Here is a 20130-nt window from a genome sequence, read left to right as displayed (position 1 = left end):
ATCCTAACGTCGTCATCTCATAAATTTGGGGGGAAATACACGTTAATTCGAAAACCAAGACATATCACTAATTACAGGCCAGTATCATAACATTGCGTAAAAAAATAGGAAGGGGGGGGATTTCTAAAAAGATTGCAACTATCCCACAGACACAAAACATTCGTGGAGAAAGGAAATAAATTAATGCCGAGCCTATCAACCACATTTTGAACAAGAAACTCCATCTTTCAAAAAGGAAAATAGATACACAAACCCTACCAAACCTGCCCATGCTATTGCTCGGCTACCACTCAAAGAACCTTCTGCAACTTCGCCTTGTAATATGCGTGACTCAGATTCATCGTCTTTTTGAGATATTGATCTTCTGTAAGTGGGAGTTCTAATACTTTCCCAGCATCATTCATGGGCATTTCACCACTCTTCAGCACCCAGGATCCAACAACACCTGCCATCTCGCGGATAGCAACATTCTGTAAGAAAAGCTTCCTATCCGCGCTCCCCAAACTGACTAAAAGACGTTTTGCGACATCGATGATTCCACTCTTCGCAGGCAAGCCTTTTTGTTCGGTTTTTATAACCACCGGCCTGGACGTAAATCCACCACCTTGTACGAATTCTACAAGAGTGATGTAATCCAAATAGACTTGTCCACCAAGGCCCCAGGTTTTAACCAAATTAACATCTTCAAATTTTGCCAGGATAGCCTTGAGTTGTTCAAGATCACCCGAAATGATAGCTTCGGGGGCGACTTGTTCGATAACAGTTTTGTGGGCTTCGTTCCACGCTTGAGCGGAGAGAAGATATTCTGCTTCAATAAGGTGTTCTCCAGAATGCCGAGCTTTGAGGGCCTATACAAAACCATTAGTCAACGTTCAATCGTTTAATGCACACGGCTCGGGAGGAAATAAACCTACTCTCGCTTCAAAGATCCATTTTTGAGGGATTAGTAAATTATTCTCCAAGAAGTCAAGTTTCTTTGCCACCTCTGGCCCTTCAACTTCCACAAGCTCGTCGAGATGCCGCCCCAGTATATTTCTGATGGCAGTTTCTCTACTATCCGTGTCGATCAGGTGTAGTAGTACGAAAATTGCCCACTCCCACAAACCCCCAGTTTCAAGGCCTCCGGCGAAATCAATGGTAACTTGGTCCGCTATAGGGCCAGGCACGTACTCTTCACTTCCATCATCCAAAACCTGTACATTCCCATCAAAATCTCTAATTGCTTTGCGTGCAAAAATTGTTCGAAGCTGCCAACTAAGTCTGTAGTTAAGATTGCTGAAGGCTATACTTTTCGGTGAAAGGGCATCCTCCAAATTAAACTTAGTGTCGGCATAAATTTTCAACAATCCCCAGAGAATATCAAGGGTGTCATAGTTATCAGATTGAGAGATGCTGTGATACCAAGGAAGTGGAGCCGGAACGTTTCCAGGCCATTGGTTCATCTCACATTCATACGCAGATACAGCACTACCAATTCCATCCTCTTCCGCGCACCCATACCATAGCTTCAAGGCAAACCCACGCTTCCAGTCAAGGCCAAACTTCTGAGTTAGAAAGAATTCCTGGGCAGCATCTTCCTGGGGCGCTTTGACACCTTCAGAAAGACAGGTGTTCCCAGATAAAAGCTCATAGAGTGCTCTGATTGGTATCGGAACTTCTGCAAGTACACCCTTCTTCCGCCACTCATTGATTTGTTTCTTAATCAGATCCCTAGAAATAGCGTCACCACCAATCATAGGAAGTAGAGTTGCGAGCCGGAAATCGCCAGATTCTAGAAGAGCTGCGCAAGCCTGTTCAACGCGATGTGCGGTTAAATGGGCAAATGCAGTCTCTTCAAGGGTGGAAGCTTTATGCACATGATCGTCGGCATCGGCTTCAACCAGTTCTTCCAAAAATTTCGACAATTTCTCTTTACGACGTTTCTCGCGCATGTAATTAAGCCGGTGATCGGTTTCGCCTTCAGGGTTGGCATCTTCGTCAATCGGGTCCCAAAGAACACTGGCGAGCGCCCAGACGCTCTTCTCGTGTTGACTTGCTGCGTCTTGTGCCCAAGGGAGCTCCGTGAAGTGATGAAATAGTGTTCGGCCATCCAACTCAGCTACAGGAACGCCATACTCATCTAGCTTGATGGTGCTTGCCCTGAGTTGAAGTTCCAAGGGCTTAGGGGCAACCTGCGACTCGGAATCCTATATAAAAAAAAAACCTTGTCAACATTCGTAAATAACCCTGGGCGAAGGAAACAAACCTGAACAGGATATTTTAACCTTGCAGCCTTGAGGTCAGTATCGCCGCCTTTCCTCCTAGGCTGCCTCAAGCCTTCAAGCTCGCCCACAAAAATAAGTGTTCCATCATGCCCCCAGGCTGGCCTTACAGCCCTTCGCCAGCTCCGATCTAAGGCATTCTCGTCTTCGAGATCAAGTCTTTTCGCAGTTGACGATCGATTTTGTTGATATCGTGAAGATTTAGGAGACTACATAGAAACCGCATAATAATTTCAGTGATTTGATTCAACATTGAGCTTACATGACATGAGGTTGGTGTTTGATTGCTTAAAATCACTACAGGGGTATGCTAAAACAAAAAGTTGGAAACAAAAAACAAAAGGGCGAAGACAGCTTATACCTCAATTTTATCCCACGATCTTGAAAATACCCCATTTTCTTTTTTTGCGCCACCGTTTATACCAGAAGAGCCACCATAAAGATCATTTGCCAGATCCAACACGCCATAATTCAGTGGTTGCAACTTTTTTACTGGACTAGTTCTCTCAGTCTTTGAGGGGGAAAAAAAGTTTGTTCCTCCAAATCTTTTCTTCACTGGGCTGATTGTTGCATTCAACTGCTCAGTCCAATCGTTACCGAGAGGTAAGGCCCTTTGGTTGCTATGAAAATCCACTTCCTTTGTTGGACTTTCAATCATACTAGATTCTGCGGGGTTGGTATATCCCACTGTGACATCCTCTTCATCTTCCTCATAAACGACTGTCAGGTCTTGAGCAGTGTCATCCTCCAAGTACTCCTCCTCCGAAGCAGGCTCCGCAGGCTCGTCTTCTTCCTCGACGCTACCTACGGAGCCTTCCCCTAAAAAAGACTCCCTAGTCATCGTAGTGTCGGCCTCTTCCTCCTCGTCGTCATAAGTGTCGAAGGTGGCTTCGACTTCATCTCCGCCTAAAAAAGACGCGGGAAATTCATCATTACGAACATTTCTACCATTTGATAACCGTTTGAAATCAAATGTATCGTCAAATACTCCAGTATCCATGCCACTCGCATCCGCATCTGATGCATCAATGCTATCCTCTCGATCAAAATATGAAGAAGCTGTGCTTCTGGTAGGAGTGAGGTCTTCGGTAGCTTTCTCGGCAGCTTTCCTCTCGCGTAGTATGGATTCATCATACGTGATATCACCCTCATCATCATCATCATCACTGTCCACTAATCCATACGTGGTGAAATGTAGAACCTTGAAGATCCAGATGCCTTCATCGGCGAGGTAGTCGACAAACTCAGTATCCTTGATGTTTTGCAATCGGCGGATATGACTGCTGTACCTTGGGTGTTCAGGGTCCTTGATTTTTCCGCGTTCGTCCTTAGAAATAGGATAGCAATCCTCCAAGGTAATTGTGGCAGGAACGTTGAGACCGCTTCCTGGTTGTGGCTTGTCTGCTACGCCTGGGGGGTAAACTGTGCAGACCCGGAGATCAAAGACTACAATTTTACCAGGGATTTCCTCGGGATCAAGATTACTGATGTCGACAGGACCATCGAATCTAATTTTGCCATATCCACGGCGTCCGATGGTCAATCCAACCACCTTCGACCGCTGCTCCTTGGTCATATCCTTGAGCTTTTGAGCACTAGGAACCATCCAGTAGCTACCATGAGATTTATCCTCCGCAGGCTTTTCGACAACGGCAAGGGCGGTGCTAGATTCAGGCTGAGCTTCTGGCGCACTAGAAGAAGAAGCACCATTGGACAAGCCATCTATGCTTCTGCGTGACGGGCTTCTTAAATAACCCATCTCTTCAGCAGAGGGTGTTGGGCCGGTAGTCTCTCTCGAAGGTTGGCCATTTGCACTGAAGAAATCGGCATTGGTTCCCTTGCTTGTAGCAACATCAAAGCTAACAGTTTTCTTCAGAATACTCTTTGTGCCGTTACCCTTCATGACTTCGTTATTCACAGCCTCCTTCCTAAGGTCCTGACCCCCAGAAAACAAATCTTGGTCCCTAATCTTCTTATCAATGACTAACTTCTTAAGACTGGCAACACGGGCACCAGAGCCTGGCGTGAAAGAGCCTGAACTCAGAACAGAATCGTCGCTATCGAAAAGGTGCAACTTGTTGCTTGAAGAGAAAGAACGTGAAAGACTTGTTCCTGTGCTGCTAGCTGTATTTCCAGATGTAGAAGTTGCGAAAGGAGAGCCACTTCTCGAAAAACTGCCACCGAGACGGGGGGCCAACGAAGGTTGTCTAGGGGCGATCTTGTAGTGTGGTATCAGCGCAGCTTTCTTGGTCTGGATGCTTGAACTAAGGGGGCTAGCAATCGGTCCAACCGGAGCAGCTTGGAAGTTGTTCATTGAAGACATCATGGAAAGTCCATATGGAGAATCATTGATCGATGTGGTAAACTGGCCCTGTTGCTGAAGCTGTTGTTGCTGTTGCCCTGCACCAAATGCATTTGAGAAGAGGCTGTTGTTCATCTGCTGTTGCTGCGGTTGCTGTTGTTGATTATTATTGAAGAGGGACCCGGGTGTAGTGTTGAGAGTTGTATTCAAACCACCAAAAAGGCCATTGTTCGTATTTTGTGTTGAGGTCTGTGTATTATTGCCAAAAAGACCACCCCCAATGGCCGGCTTAGGCGCATTATTATTCCCGAACAGACCACCTGTCGCCCCAGTATTTTGCTGACCGCCAAATAACCCTCCACCAGTATTTCCAGCGGGTTGATTGTTCCCAAATAATCCACCGGCATTCGCTTGTGGGGCAGGGTTGCTTCCAAATAACCCACCGCCCGTCGGTTGAGTAGTGGTAGTTGTAGCTCCAAAAGGCTTGGATTGATTGGAGAACAAACCACCAGCATTCTGTGCCTGGTTATTTCCAAAAAGTCCACCTTGGGCTGTCGTATTATTTGTCGCCTGGTTGGTGCCGAATCCACCACCGAAAGCAGGCTTCTGTTGCTGCTGCTGCGGTTGCTGACCAAATCCACTAAACCCAGTCGCTGGTTGGTTCTGTGCAGGAGTATTCCCAAACGCACCAGCAGCACCAGCACCAAATGTATTATTCGGTTGTTGGGCTCCGAAAGTGTTCGTTGCCGGTTGCTGTTGCTGTTGTTGGTTTTGGTTATTCCCAAACAATCCCCCACCAGTATTATTGGCTCCGAATGCACCACCCGTATTAGCTGCTGCACCAAAGCCTGGCGTTGCAGCATTACTAAAGGCAAAAGGTTTTTGTTGATTGTTCTGGTTGGCTTGGTTACCAAACAAACCGCCACCAGTATTGGGATTCGTACCAAATCCTGTTGTCGCAGCATTGTTCCCAAATGCGCCCGTATTTCCAGCGTTGTTATTCGCCCCAAATAATCCTCCTCCAGTGGTAGTTGTGGCAGCTCCAGAAAAAAGGCTAGGAGCAGCCGGCTTGGCGCCGAATAAGCCACCAGACGCAGCAGTATTGCTAGCTCCAAAAGCATTATTCGTCGACTGGGTTCCAAATGGCGTTGTAGTTGTGTTGGTGGTGTTATTGTTACCAAATAGACCACCACCAGTAGCAGTATTATTCGTTGCACCAAAGGCCCCAGTGTTGGCATTATTGTTGGCAAACGTACCCCCAAACCCAGTACCCCCGAACCCACCCCCACCACTGCCAGAATCATTCCCATATCGTCGACCTTGGGCATAATCTTGTAATCTCAGTTCCTAAATTATGTAAGTATTTCTACGAGTAATGATTAATATAGGAGATTACCTCAAGAGAGTACTTAGCATAAGCCGGCATAAACGCAATAGTCTGGAAATGATTCATGGTACCTCCCTGCGCCTCCTTCTCTGTAAATGCCTGGTATGGCGGGTTAGTAGTCCCGGTAACCAGCGCCTGATTGCCACTAGCACCAAAACCTATGCCAGTGTTTGCCCCAGCATTCCCAAAAACCCCACCACCAGTAGCCGCCCCAGCAGTTGCTCCAAACAACCCCCCAGTTGTCCCAGCTGCGGTTGTAGCTGTCCCAAATGCGGGCTTCGAACCGCCAAAAAGCCCTCCAGTGGCGGCTGCATTATTTCCAAAGGCGTTGGAGGGCTGTTGCTGTTGAGCTCCGAATCCGAATCCACCGCCAGTATTTGTGTTTGCGGCAGCGTTGCCAAAGATTCCACCCGTCGCAGGAGTGTTGGTAGCGCCAAAGGCGGGCTTCGCGGCGCCAAATGGCGATGAGGCTGCGTTGTTATTTGCGCCAAAACCTAAAGGGAGAGGAATGTTAGAATAAGATCCGGACATAATGTTAGATGAGTTTCATCACGATAGCGAAGTATTGTGACGACATGTATTGATAGCAGGAAGTAGTATTGCAAAGATATGCAGTCAAAATTAAGAAATGACGATGTCTTTGCAAGATAATCTTCTTGGTTAATGGTCATGGGATAGTAAATGAAGCAATGCCAAGGGGAACAGGCAGATTTTGCGGATATAAAAGCAGACAATGATTGCGACGATGGCGATGATGATAAAAACAGATGTCTAGAAGTACCTCCAGTGGTTGCACCGAAACCGGTGTTCGTCGCAGCACCAAAAGCGCCTTGATTCTGTTGGCCGAACCCACCACCAGTGTTGCCAAAGCCTGGAAAGAAACACGAGCGGGTGGATTAGTCGACCTTGCGTCTTTGAACTGAACGAGCATTCATCATCGCCATCGCCAACAAGCATCATCCGCCTTCCATTTATTTCCTTGCGCGAAAATTAGGACGCGCCCAATCACGACACGTCTTTCGCTGAGGCATTACAAGAAACGTCGCTGGAAGGCACTACGAAATCTCCCTGGCTGTGCACAACACGTAAAAACAATCAAGCGAATAAAATAACGTACCTGGGGCAGCAGCAGCAGGCTGACCGAACGCTCCTCCTGAGCCAAAAACGCTTGCATTTCCAGCTTGCTGGTTGTTATTGTTGGCGGCACCAAACGCACCAAAACCACCTGAGCCCCCGGCATTATTATTGCCAAACAAACTCATAGTGCCGGTGGGGGTAGAGGTGTTGCGGCGGGTCGTTAATATTTTCGTTAAAGTTTTTTCCCTTTGATGATGGATGTTGCGTCACGTATCCTCTGATTGGAAACTGACTTCGCGCGAATGAATACGCGCTTTAGGTCAAGCTATCACTCTTTCCGGAAAGGTATAGAGAAGAGGGGGAGTGAGGAGTGATAATGGGGAATGAGCGAGGAGGCGGGTTGGGGAGAAGAGGAAGGGAAGGATAAGGGTAGGGAGATGACGAAGATGATATAGGTTGTTCGGGGGTGATGGGGTGTGTGGTGTGTGTGTTGGAGCAAGCAGAAAGCAACAAAAGGGTTGCCACACCCACAAAACCCCCAGAGAAAAAAATCCTGAACAGCAACGGGTAGGCTGACTCATCATGACACTACACGTAGCTTTGTTAAGACTCACGCCTACGCGCCCACTGCGTACCACAGGTTGTTTATTGGTCAGAGGTGCAGCCCATTGAACATCGAACAGCAAGGCAAAGAACGAACAAAGGCCTGTACCTGTGAATAAAACTACTCGACAGGCCAGAAATATGCCGAGCTATGTAGGTATAAATACATTTCGATTAAAGTCGTCTGACTAGTTTGTTCCAACGCTTTGTGTTAAGAGCAATCTGTTTCCTCCTGCACAGTGAGTATGTAGTTAATCTATCGCCTTATCTGCAACTACATGTACCTATCCTGGTACTGTTGTGTGACACATTCTAGGATTGATTCACTGATTTCAGGAACCGAGTCACCTGACTAGTCGCGTTCGTTAAGTTGTCAACACGATTCTCAAATTCCGCAACAGTAGATGCCAAAACAACAAATTAAAACAACAACACCATACACAAATTTATCAATGTTTACCGGTCAAGATCGCCTCGGTACTGGCAGTCGCCAAGCAGCAGCACCAGCTTCAACAACGCGTACCCGGCGTGCTGCAAACCGGCAATCTCCCCCACCATCAGGTCCATCAACAGGCGGCGGTCTTGGTACATCTGCTATGACTGGTACCGGGTTATTTGGAGGGTCGGGGGGCAGAGAAAAAAATGTCCCTGGTTACCAGCAGCGAGGCGGTGAGCAGCAGCGTGAGAGAGAACGGGAGCAGCAGCAACACACAGACACAGGCGGGGCAATGGAGCTGAGTGAAGAGCAAAAAGCCGAGATAAATGAGGCAGTAAGCGATCATATTTGTTTTTGGTTATTGAATAGCTTTGGTGCATACTATCTAACATACTTCAGTTCCATCTTTTCGACCTCGACAAAGATCGCATGATCGACTACCACGAACTCAAGGTCCATTTATTTTTACCATTTACCTGTCCAGAGCTTTCCCCCCATACTAATCCATAGCTTTACAGGTAGCAATGAAAGCTCTCGGCTTCGATATCCCTAAATCAGAGCTCCTGCATATACTCCGAGACCATGGTGTAACTGCCAATATGCAAAAACCTCCACACAATCAGTTGGGCCAGACCCTTAGCAGGCTCTTTATAACTCAAGACTCATTTACATCAATCATGACGCAGAAAATCTTGGATAGAAACCCTTTGGAAGAAATATCACGTGCCTTCGATCTATTTGCTGGTGTTGCTGGTGGCATAGGAGACGGCCAGGATGCGAAAATTGCCATTGATGACCTGCGAAGAGTCGCAAAGGAGCTCGGTGAGACACTAGAGGAAGAGGAGTTGAGGGCTATGATTGATGAATTTGATATTGACAACGATGGCATGAGTATGTCAAAACTATCCCATCCCTTATTACTACGAACACCAACACTTGCTGACGGTTTCATAGTCAGCCGAGATGAATTCATTGCTATCTGCAGGGGCGAGTAATGATAACTCAAGAAACGGCAGATTTTCTTACTCATTTTTGGGAATTTTTGTAAGATTAGCCGATCCTTTCCTCATTTGATATTTAAAAAAACAACCGAGGAGCCCTGACTTAAAGGCCAGAGATATTATGGGGTCTTTCCTTTTCTTTATATTGTTATGGGTTTCTTGCTTTTTTGGTCATTTCCACTGTACCTACTGTATTACTAGCTAGTGGTCAAACAAATAATAATCATACCAACAGAGTATGGCGAATCAAAGGTACGTGTACTAACTTCGTAATCAATAAGAAACATGGTTTTGTAGTCACGTTTATTGCTGGAATTTCCTCCATAACATGGTTATATTATAATGTAGGTACGTATGGTCTTCAAGACTACCCTTACACCTCTTGTCCTGTAGCCATTGTAATAGAATAGTTGAACCCGGCCGGGCTTCATTTTATGGAACTTATCATTTATACACAGATCTATAGAAAAATTAAAGAAGGAGGGGTAAATAGAGGGAATAAAGTACCAAAACGTACTTATTCTCAGTTACACGGAGCGAAAATAACAGAAACCACCAGTACTATTTTTTCTTAAATGCAGATACAAAAATTGCTCCCTAAATCAAACCCTACCAGAGTGACGTTTTTTTCTTGAGCGATATTCACACACTTTTAATAGAAAAACACTTCCCTATGCTAGAGCACTTGAACCCCCTTCTTCCTATTCAATAAAGCAACACTAACCAGCATCACGCGTATATAAATCCCAGCCCTTCAAAAACATATATATGAAACATAAAATCCGGATCCTCTTCTGTAAAGATGGCATATATCCGGGTAGTATGAGGCCTATCGAGGTCGGAGCTGTTATAGGACCGGATAACTGAGCCCAATAACAACAAATTGAAGTAGAAATAGAAAGGAGGAGTGAAGGAATACATGTAGCACCACCGCCGCCCGGAGCCAGAAAGAGTAAAATCCATTAGACACAAAGAAAAATATAGATATGGGAGGCTAAAAAAAAAAAGAAAAAAAAAAGGGGGGGGGGGGGGGGGGGGGAGAGGGAGAGAGGGAGATTGTAATATTAGACAAAAAGTGTCCAGAATTCCAATTTATTCTCACACCAACACCGAAAGCATTGATCCTCCCCGCCTCCCTTTGACTAGTCCTCATCCTGAAGCAAAAGAGAATACAAAAAAAAATCCCAAACAATTCGAGCTTCACTCAAACTACCCCGTTTGTCTAGTTGGACTCGAATTGATGACGAAAAAGAAAAGGAAAAAGAGGGAAAAAGGAGGGCGAAAAAAAAAAAACCATAATAATGAGTCACTCTGAATTACAGAAAATAACTTTGACCCACACAAATTCTATAACCTTTCGCTCTACAATTACGACCAGCCACGCTAGATAAATGCTAGCGTCGGCCGTACTAGACCTCGCCAACTCCCTCACTCCCCTCACGTACTTACAGGTCAATCAGGTTACCACCCTGCTGTTTCTGCGGTTGCTGTTGCTGACCAAATCCTCCAGCATAAGGGTTTCCCATTGACTGTTGTTGTTGATATCCCCCAAACCCATTCATTCCTGCTGGTCCCGTATGGGCTGGCATCAGCCTATTTGGCTGGGGGCTTAAGGAGCCTCCAAAACCAGTAGATTGCGGGACACCGGTGAACTGTTGACTAAAGAACGGGTTGTTACCTGTGCTCTGTGCAGCCATAGGTCTACCGGTGCGGCTTGTTCCAGCCGAGTTTACAAACATGCTAGGAGCGGTGTGTTGAGCCGGGATACGAAGGTCACCAACGTTACCAAATGTATCCAGCCCATTGGCGTTGCCCGCAGCAAGAAGATTTTCAAGATGCGCGTGCTGTGGGTTGACAGGCTTTTCGGCGGGGGTCGGAGAAGACGGAGCAAACGACTGTTGATATGATTGGTTTTGGTATGATTGCTGCTGCTGCTGCCTTTGTTGTTGCTGCCTTTGCTGCTCCTGTTGCTGTTGCTGTTGCAACAACTGCTGCTGCCTTTGCTGCTCTTGTTGGCGTTGCTGTTCCTGGTGGAGTAAGTTTAGAGAAGGCATGCCTGTTGATTGTGACTGATTGGAAAAACTGTTTTGAATCTTTGGCGCAAAAGGATTGTTGGATCCAGTGGGCAAAGGCTGCAAAGGCTGAGCTGCTTGATGATTATTTGCGTATGGGTTATTATCACCAGGCTGCAAGAAGCTTTGTTGCTGTTGTGTAGGCTGCGGACTAAGTGACACAGGTGCAATATACGGATTGGTGTAACCAGTTGGTTGTGCGACCATAGGATTCATAAATTGCATTTGTGCATTTTGATCGTATCCAGTGGGCTGTGCAAACTGTTGCTGAGGAAACCCTGTGCCTTGAGAGTAGACATTTGCCAAGTAACCAGTGTTTTGCTGAGGTACTGCATTTCCAAAAAAGTCAACCTCCCCAAGTTGCTCATATTGTGTTGGGTATATTGGCTGTTGGAAGCTTTGTGGTTGTTGAACAGTGGTGGTAGGCGTTGCATCATCAAATAGGCGATCTGCATTGCTCTGTTCTAATTCCCTCTGGCGAAGCTCCTCTTCCTCCTTACTCAACTTTATGGCCTTTGCCAAGTCATCATCCACGTCGGATAATTGCTTATTAGCGTTCTTGCGTTTATCTTCTTCTGCCTGATTCTTACTTGCTTCGATTGCAAGTCGGTATTCTATATCCTCCTCATCTGTTCTACCGCGTTGACCGGATCCGGATGTCCGCTGTTGACGCCTACGCGAGTCGGATTCGGGACGAGCGTGGCCATTTGAAGATGAGGCATAATCCTCTATCCCTGTAACCCTCGACTTCCAAGATTTTCGGTCCTTTCGTTCGCCGCGCAGACGCTCTTCGTCCATAATTAGGGATGTGATTTCCTTAGCAGCTACTCGGACTAGAGAATTTGAAGTCAATAATTAATAACCAAATAGCAGATGTACCCGGACCGCATACCGTTAACTCCTTGATCTCTACCCTCTTCGTCGATATGTTGAAACTCTCGCAATGTCTTTATGATGTAAATATTATCCTTGGCCCATACCACAACATTTTCTGAGCCTTCGTGCAAGCAATAATCGAGAACTTTCAGCGCCTTCAATACGTGTCTCCAATTCCTCCCTTTGTCGTTTAGCCGTTTATCGAGCATATCCATGATCTCGAAAAACTCTGTGCCTCTATGTAGCAACTTATGGATCAGCTCTAGGAACATTATGGAGTACTCTATGAAAGCCTGCGACGACCCTGGAAGGGTAAACTAACGTATCAAAAGTCATACGAGCGATCTCGCTCATCTCGGCCCCCGTAGGGCCCCATGGATCATTGCTTGTAGCTAATATCTATAAGTCAATTATCTACGCATGTATGATACTAAAAAATAGAGCTTCGGTTTACCATTTCGAACCTTCACCTGAGTTGATGAATAACCCTTGGTGACGTTCTTCACTGATCTCATAACCTTCGACATAGTTGCGGCTGCAGGTACCGTAGGGCACCTCTAAAAAGCTAGAATAAATGAAAATTGCGGGCGCCGGCTATTAGTTCCAACTAGCTCTCACACTATTCCCTTCCTTCCTTCTGTGCTGCTCAGCTTCGCGAACAGGACGCCGAACCTCCTTTAAGTCGATCCTGAACCTTTCAAACTGTCGATAGAAGTTGCTTAGATGTCCACGATCGGTTTACTCGACCGTGTAAAGATAGATGAAGCGCGACGGATAAATGATGGTATGGACCTGTTCGTGGTAAAGAAAGAGGGAGCGATGATCAGGTCTTTGCAGGTGTTGTTGTACTAGGCGTCGTCGTCACCCTTTACTGCGCTCCTGCTGGCGATGGCAACAGGGGCAATGAGGATGCAGGAAAAATAGGCGTGGTATTTGATTCGACGGAGGTACGCAAGGTTCAGTTCTTGGTCGTGTGAATGGTGGAGAGCGCTCCGGCAGGTTTTTTTTCCTGAGGGGGGAGGTGGGCTGTGGTTGATGGGGGTGGTTGGGCAGTGGTGAGGTGATGCGGAGTAGGTATGTAGGTCTCGGCTTGGAAAGGAGGCGGTGACGCAGCTCGGGCCCTACAACACAAGGTACTGTACATACAGGACCTACCTGCACCGGGTCGGGAAGAATATAATGTATAACTACATGTATATACACACAACTTGGATCTTTGTATTTTAACCCAAATTGCCTCCGGGAAGACACCGGATAGAATTAAACGAGTATAAGCCTTGCTGATAGAAACACGCTTACTCAATTCACCACTCGTGTAGGCTCATTGTTTACTCCGGCCAAGTCCCATTCAGAGTTCAACCCATGGCGATGTGTAATGTCACACAGCACGCAGATATACCAAGTACGTACAAAGCCGCCCGGATAGTACTGACATGCAGCCAAAAGCACTGACCATTGAGGTCCATTGACAGGCAACGGCGCCTTCCTCCCTCCCGAACATACTCTACTCTACTACATACAGCCATCACAGAAAGCCTTGAAAGGAAAGGAAAGTACTAGGGCGATGCGATTCCATCTACTGCATGATGTCCCTCTCAAGCAGATTCGCCATGTCGTCACATTGGATGATTTAACTAGTTCTAAATACCAATCTAGTCATTCTGACATTGCAGATCACCCAAGCTCGGCACCCTCATCCCACTACGGCCGATCTGTGAGCTGCAACGACTGCGATATTATGAACTGCATATCGAAATTACGGTCCCTCAGGTACCTACTTAATTATCACCGAAGTCTCCTTAACTAAAATTAAAAACCAATACATTGCTCGGGGGGAAATACTTTTGATTTATAGACCGGCACGGATTGCAAAGAAGAAGTAACAATTTTGAATGTCGGCTAGTCCAAAGCTACCTCAGTTTCCGGCTAAATTGGTGACCGAGAGCTCTATCCCACAGCATCTCACTCACGACTACTTGATCAGGCAAACCGGGATTTGCTACCTTTAAACCAGGAACTAATCTCAACTTCAAATTACGAATACCCCAGATATTCTAAAAGAGAAAATAACTACTAGGGATTTGGAGACCAGATAATCCGACTTATTAAATCGGTTCACTCATCACCTATACTAGTATCATAGGGATTCGCGGAGCCACAGAAACTGTCTTTATTATCAATCCATTCATATAGTGATAAATAAACGGCCGCAATAAATCAGATTATCCCGTCCTCCAAACATGCTTTAATACCGACACCATCTTCTATAGTTTTGTCATCAAACTCAAGAAACCGCAGTACTGGGCGTCCCGCGCGAGCTCGGTCTCTATTCTACTACGATTTATTCAAATCGGGCTTTCGTTTCGAACCAAGAGTGGTTGAATGATATGCAATCTCACCAGCAATCCAAGGTCTCTGTGGGACCAACTACAAATAATTCTAAAGAGACTCCCCATGGCTAAAAACCATTATACGTTTATGTTTTAATTATCTCAGCAACCAAAGTCTAACATAATGCCTATATTACTGTCATTGGAGCGCGCGTTCCACGCATCTACATGGTTGGCCAGAAATTGGGTTGTCAAAAACTTAGAAATCTATCAACCCTACAGGAAATAGGAGAGCCGTATCACAGGCGACACTCAACCCAATTTATTAGGTTATATTAGTAAGGCTACATGGCAGTTTTGGCCAAGTCTATATTAAAGGTCCGGCACCAGAGTATATCCCACCATTTGTATAGTTGCAACGGCACCAAAACTACTAGCTATGGAACCCGAAAACTCTCTATGGCTTACAAGTAGTGAAGTTTGCCATATTAAGACTTTCTTCAACTGTGGCTATGGCTAGTTCAGATCCTCTGGTTCTTCGATATGAAGCACTTTGATATCTGATAAAGCTACATAAGAGCTTGGTAACCCTTTGAGTTTGAAGCCGAAAATCCCCACGATATATACAGTTATACCTATAGGATATACAAAGAACAGAATTAGAGCACGACGTAGAAGTCGTAAACTCATGCTTAAGCAGTGCAAAGGTGGGAAGTTCGAATGGAAAGAACAGAACCTGATTGCACGACTTATGGATTTGAAAAACTCACCGGTGAATCTAAAAGTACAATACTGACAGGTAGGATTTCCCTCTAAAAAATTGAAAAAAATTGGGTCACGATAAATCACTCATCCATATATTTCATGGCTTACAAGTTTGTTTGCTTAGGTAAGAAACAAGTAGTATGTAGTATATACATATCATAACAATTAACGGAATTTACACTTTCACCATACAAGATCACGGGGAGTTGTCATCACGGGGGTGAGATTCAAAAAGAAATTTCATGGGGTTCTACGACCGCGATATATTAATGGCGGGCTCATTCATTCTTTTTCCCGCAAAAATATCATCTACACATTAATAATTACTTATCCCTCAGAAGTAAATAAAAAAACTAGGGAGATTTCCGCATAGCGAATGAAAGTAGGCACAAGTTTCTTTGCTGCGTTTACCCTCCGCTCTCAGTTTTCCAAATTTCTCTGATTATCTATATTAGTAGGTATGTATTCATGCTATATGTAGTACATACATGTAGTTTGACGCAAAAATATGGCTTGAATATCGTATACTGCGTATCCTCAAGTATCCTGGGCAGATCCTGAATAACTATAATGGCCTAATATCGCGTCCAAGTATAGAGGTCGTACGTACATTAATTCCCAATGCTCAGCCAGATTGGAGCATTCATGATGATGTAGACCATATAAAACGCTAATAAGATGGGATACAAGGATTTAGAGAAGTTTTCCATTCGATTTTCGAACAATGATCTTTAAAAATTTTGGCTGCCTAAAATTAGTATTTTTACTCACAGAATATCACTCGGTTTCAAGCTTTGTCTTAGTTTTGTGCTTCCAGGGTAATTGCAGGAAAGCAACAGGAAAGCCAGGTTGACAAACTTCTCTTGCGGCCTGTATTTGTATAGGAAATCAATAGGACTCCAGTAACCGTAAGATTATCCCAATCTAGCTATGGCTAGTAGTTATTTGTTTGTTGGGATTTCGGGCTATCAACCACCTGCGTGGTCTGGAGTTACGTCGTTCCGCAATCTTGTCGCTGTATGATCACGAACATATTTGGGCTGAGTCTGAACATAAGCTCGAGCACAGATGGTTTCGAAACGCATATACAACTCACACTCACAGGGGTCAATGATATACCTGCATACATCCATGTATTTGGCTCGAGCCCAAAGCTCGAGCCCACAGATATCATCAAACCTAGGCTCGTAAGGTCCTAGGCTTGTTATGTCCAAATCTAAAGCTCGAGCCGGCTCCGCTTCTGGATAGCACTATATAGAGTACATCGTCAATTCATACAGCGAGTCTCCTCACTATTACCATGTTGGAAAAAGGTCTCACATCTAAACACCTAGGTTAATGCATTTCATTCTAAAAAGCGATTTCTGTAAAAATAGATGGCCAATAACCTGATGGAAGAGTCTCAGACAGTAAATGGATGACTGCATAAATACTTCCCCCGCAAAGAACTTTATTTCACACAGAATCTAAAAATGAGTGCTCCCTATTGGCTCATGCGGGATAAATCTGTGTTCCCGATGGCTGAGATCACTTCTCTGCTAGTACATTCGCTATCTACATGTAGTACATATTATCTTGCTCTACCAGTGAGACCTGAATATTGCTGGAATGTATTAGACTCAAGAAATCATTGACTAATCCTCATAGAGGCCAGATGTCTTACTACAGCGCTGCTGCTGTAACTGTGTAGCTACTACTAGTACATGTAGCTACGTATACTTAGGTGCGCACTTAGTAAATTCCCGGTTAGATCGGCAAAGTCGCACTCATATCGCCAAGGATGCCATATCCCCGGTTACAAATAATATATATGCCTACAAATGAAGGTTGATTTTGTGCACCAGGTATGATAGGGTGAGACTAGAGTTGATCTTCCAGAGTAATATCAATGTGCGCAACAAAAGCAAATTCCAGTGTAATATTTGCTACTGGACATACATAGCACTCTACATACGGTACTCTAGTCTGAGTACATATATATATGGTATGGTATGCACCCTAAATTATAAAAGGAACAATGTACTTTCATGATATCGTATTAATATATTCTGCTGTCCAGGGAGCCTGGACAGATACCTATTTGGCTGATTCAAAAAGATCAAATCATCAATCAGAAATTTCAAACTCAACTTGCAATTGTAGATACGACGAACCATGTGTATCCGGGACGAGGTGTTCTTCACGGGGTCATAATAGAGCAGAAGTTTGAATTATTAGAGGGGCCTTTTACTATACCAACTCCTATGCTAAGTAGTTTACAGGCCTGGTTTCCAGGGGAATCGTCCCTGACTATGAAAAGCAGATCTACAAAAACGAAACACCGCTTCAGCTTCAGATCGAATATGATGATCGTCCGCATAATGAACAAATAAAAAAGTTTTTCGTGAAGAGAAAAAAAATTTATCCATAGATAATGCTTCAACCGATCTACCCCAAGTATCGTTGAGGTAAGTGGCGGAATCTAAAGTTTACGATTTTGATCGTTGGTATCAGCTTGGAGGAAATTCAATGGATTTCAATCTGGACTCGCCGCTTCTTATTTCAACGTCCTTTGCACATGGTTGAGCCACGTCCGTCACTAACATGAGCGTTGATGCAGGGAGCTGGTTTCAATTACCAAACGCATGCGCATGCAACAATATGACGTCTACTGCCTCACGGGTCATTTCTTTGCAGCAAGTCCTAGAGTTCATCCCTTAAAATCGTTTCCTTCTTTCTAAGTCGCCAAATGTGCCCGATCTGGAACGTTTTCCCGCTGCACAGATTCGACAGTTTTAACCCATGGGACCTAGGAGGGGATAGTCCAACACTGCCAAAATGCCCCGCATAGAAGCAATATGAATATTATATTCAGGGACTTGCGAGTTATATATAATCTATCTCGATTGATTGGTTTTTATAGTGGAAGTATACTTGCTAAAATGTTGGTGAGCAGAAAGGCCTAAGGGGAAGTTTCAACTAGCCTGCACTACATACATGTACTTCCTAGCCGTGCTACTGAACCTCAGCGGCATACACCATGTCGTGGTAGATTCCGGCAGGTAAGATCATTGCACAGCTACCCAGCTAGCCTGGTCTTAGTAGGCAGTCAGCTTGAGAATTGAATCATATTGATTTCCATATCGAAAGACCACTATACGAATTAATGCCATATGCCAGCGCATCCCTCTTTCCCCACCAGTTCTAACAAATCTACTATGGAGTAGGTACATGTACTCGTGTCAGGGGAAAGTGCCTGAAAAGGCATTTGTCGGTAATCCAGCTAGCCAGAAACTCCTCTGCTTGGATCCCTGCATGCTCTCTTGAGTCCCTAGTACTCATATTGCATGCCATTCACCGAGTATCTACATGCTTTACTCCACTCTACATACTATATTATCTGCTCATTACATATCATGTCCGCCAGGTGCGCATTGATCTCCCAATATACCGTCGATTTTAGTCTCGTACCCAGCCCGTTACTTGCAGCAAGCTGCTCATAGTACGAAGCATGGAAGTAGACGGGTTGGGGACGAGCCTACGTCGATTTATACATACGTACTAAGATGCAGACAGCCTTCTCGATGATTCCCCGGTTTGTAAGGAGTTTGGGAGAAACAATCGTTGCAGGTCGGCCTACCGACCTGCAACCGCTTTGGCCGACTCCGTGCGTTGACATGCCAGCCCGGCCAGTCGCAATGGCATCCCAGTAACCAGGGTCTCGGAGACCCTGACGCCTTATACATAGAAGGTTCTTTCATCAGGCTCAGGCACATCGAAAAAAAAGCCGTTACGTAAATTAATTCTTGTTTTTCTTTTCCCTTTCTTAATATAAGGAACCGATCCAGAAGGAATATATTCCGGGGGAATCAGTAACTAATCTCGTGATCTGCGCCGCTGCTACATGTAGTTACAGTACTGTACCCCCCTACATGTTTCCCCAAAGTAACTACTCTACAAGTAGGGAATAGGCTATAATCTAATTAAATATCAATCTCTCGACTTTGCTTAGGTTTCCGATCTGGTCTGTAACTGCAGCTGGTTCGCACTAAGTTCTGATTGAAACCTCCAATCTTATTTGCCTAGAGATACGAGGCTACTCTACTAGTAAAGTTTACTAACACATCCCATTAGTGGATTTCGGCTTGCACATCCCGGACAGGAACGAATACCAAGCTTTCGCCTCATTTCACCATGCAAGATCATCGTCGTCGGCGTTGCTCTCGCAATTGTTCCCATATTCTGCTTAGGGTTTCTATGCATCAGCATTGATTCAGCAGGAATATCTAGCAAGCTAACGGCAGTAGCTACAGGCTGGGGCTTGAGCTGTAGCTTTCCTAACTACTAACACGGGATCCTATTTACAATCGTATTACCTAAAGAAAAGCGACGGAACATTCTTGCGGTTCATGTATCTAACGCTAACAACTGAATAATCCAGAAAAGTCCCCAATCGTCTCATAACAGCAACCTCATGACATTTGGAGCTACCCACCTTCCCCCTGTCAATGTCATTTTAACAGGTACGAGAGATAAGCCTTTCTGTTGGAACCTCAATCCATCATGTAGTTATCTACATCATCTGTGTCTGTGTCACAGAAGGAGATCACGATCGGGGGTGCTCGGGAGGAACCCTTTTTTCATGCTGTCCTACATACGACACAGGCGTTCTGATCGTTTACCTGCTCTACAACCTACCTTACCTAGTAAATAATAAACTGTGGGGTACACCCGAGGAAGCTTCCGGCCGCAGCACTTACAAATGTATGCATGTATGTATAGGGCTACCTGTCTAGAGCACCTAGAGAGCTTCCACTGGGTGCTAAACGTCTTCTTAGGCTCCTTCTTTTCCTAATTACTGTGCGCTGCTGTGCGACTGTTGGTAATGAATAATCTTACAGGTGTTGCAACCGAGAGGCTTGACCGGCGACAAGCTAACTAGAAAGCGTGAGCTATTGAAGCGATTGAGAGTTCATGACGGCGCTGGACGGCCTAGTACTGACATACATGTATGTAATTATGCTCTATTTTTTGCTTTTTG

At 45.1% G+C, this 20130-nt stretch overlaps 3 protein-coding genes across 3 annotated transcripts; 1 reads left to right on the top strand and 2 right to left on the bottom strand.

Annotated features, from left to right (window-relative positions):
• Positions 1-290: 290 nt before the first annotated feature.
• Positions 291-7212, bottom strand: H6S33_010319 (uncharacterized protein; the record flags this gene model as incomplete). Its single annotated transcript, XM_044841691.1, has 8 exons — positions 291-314; positions 387-848; positions 915-2186; positions 2246-2470; positions 2623-5910; positions 5960-6444; positions 6732-6821; positions 7068-7212. 8 exons carry the CDS (start codon positions 7210-7212, stop codon positions 291-293), a joined length of 5991 nt encoding a protein of 1996 aa, XP_044697462.1.
• An 870-nt stretch (positions 7213-8082) lies between these two features.
• On the top strand, positions 8083-9061 carry H6S33_010318 (uncharacterized protein; the record flags this gene model as incomplete). Its single annotated transcript, XM_044841689.1, has 4 exons — positions 8083-8400; positions 8466-8519; positions 8585-8957; positions 9021-9061. The coding sequence occupies 4 exons, from the start codon at positions 8083-8085 to the stop codon at positions 9059-9061; spliced, it is 786 nt and encodes a 261-aa protein (XP_044697461.1).
• A 1451-nt stretch (positions 9062-10512) lies between these two features.
• On the bottom strand, positions 10513-12542 carry H6S33_010317 (uncharacterized protein; the record flags this gene model as incomplete). Its single annotated transcript, XM_044841688.1, has 4 exons — positions 10513-11972; positions 12032-12252; positions 12338-12407; positions 12470-12542. 4 exons carry the CDS (start codon positions 12540-12542, stop codon positions 10513-10515), a joined length of 1824 nt encoding a protein of 607 aa, XP_044697460.1.
• Between the last annotated feature and the right edge of the window lie 7588 nt (positions 12543-20130).

This window comes from Morchella sextelata (assembly GCF_020137385.1).
Source record: "Morchella sextelata strain SCLS chromosome Unknown scls_4, whole genome shotgun sequence".
NCBI lineage: Eukaryota > Fungi > Ascomycota > Pezizomycetes > Pezizales > Morchellaceae > Morchella > Morchella sextelata.
The sequence above is the reverse complement of the archived record's forward strand: the minus strand, read 5'-3'. Positions and strand labels throughout refer to the sequence as shown.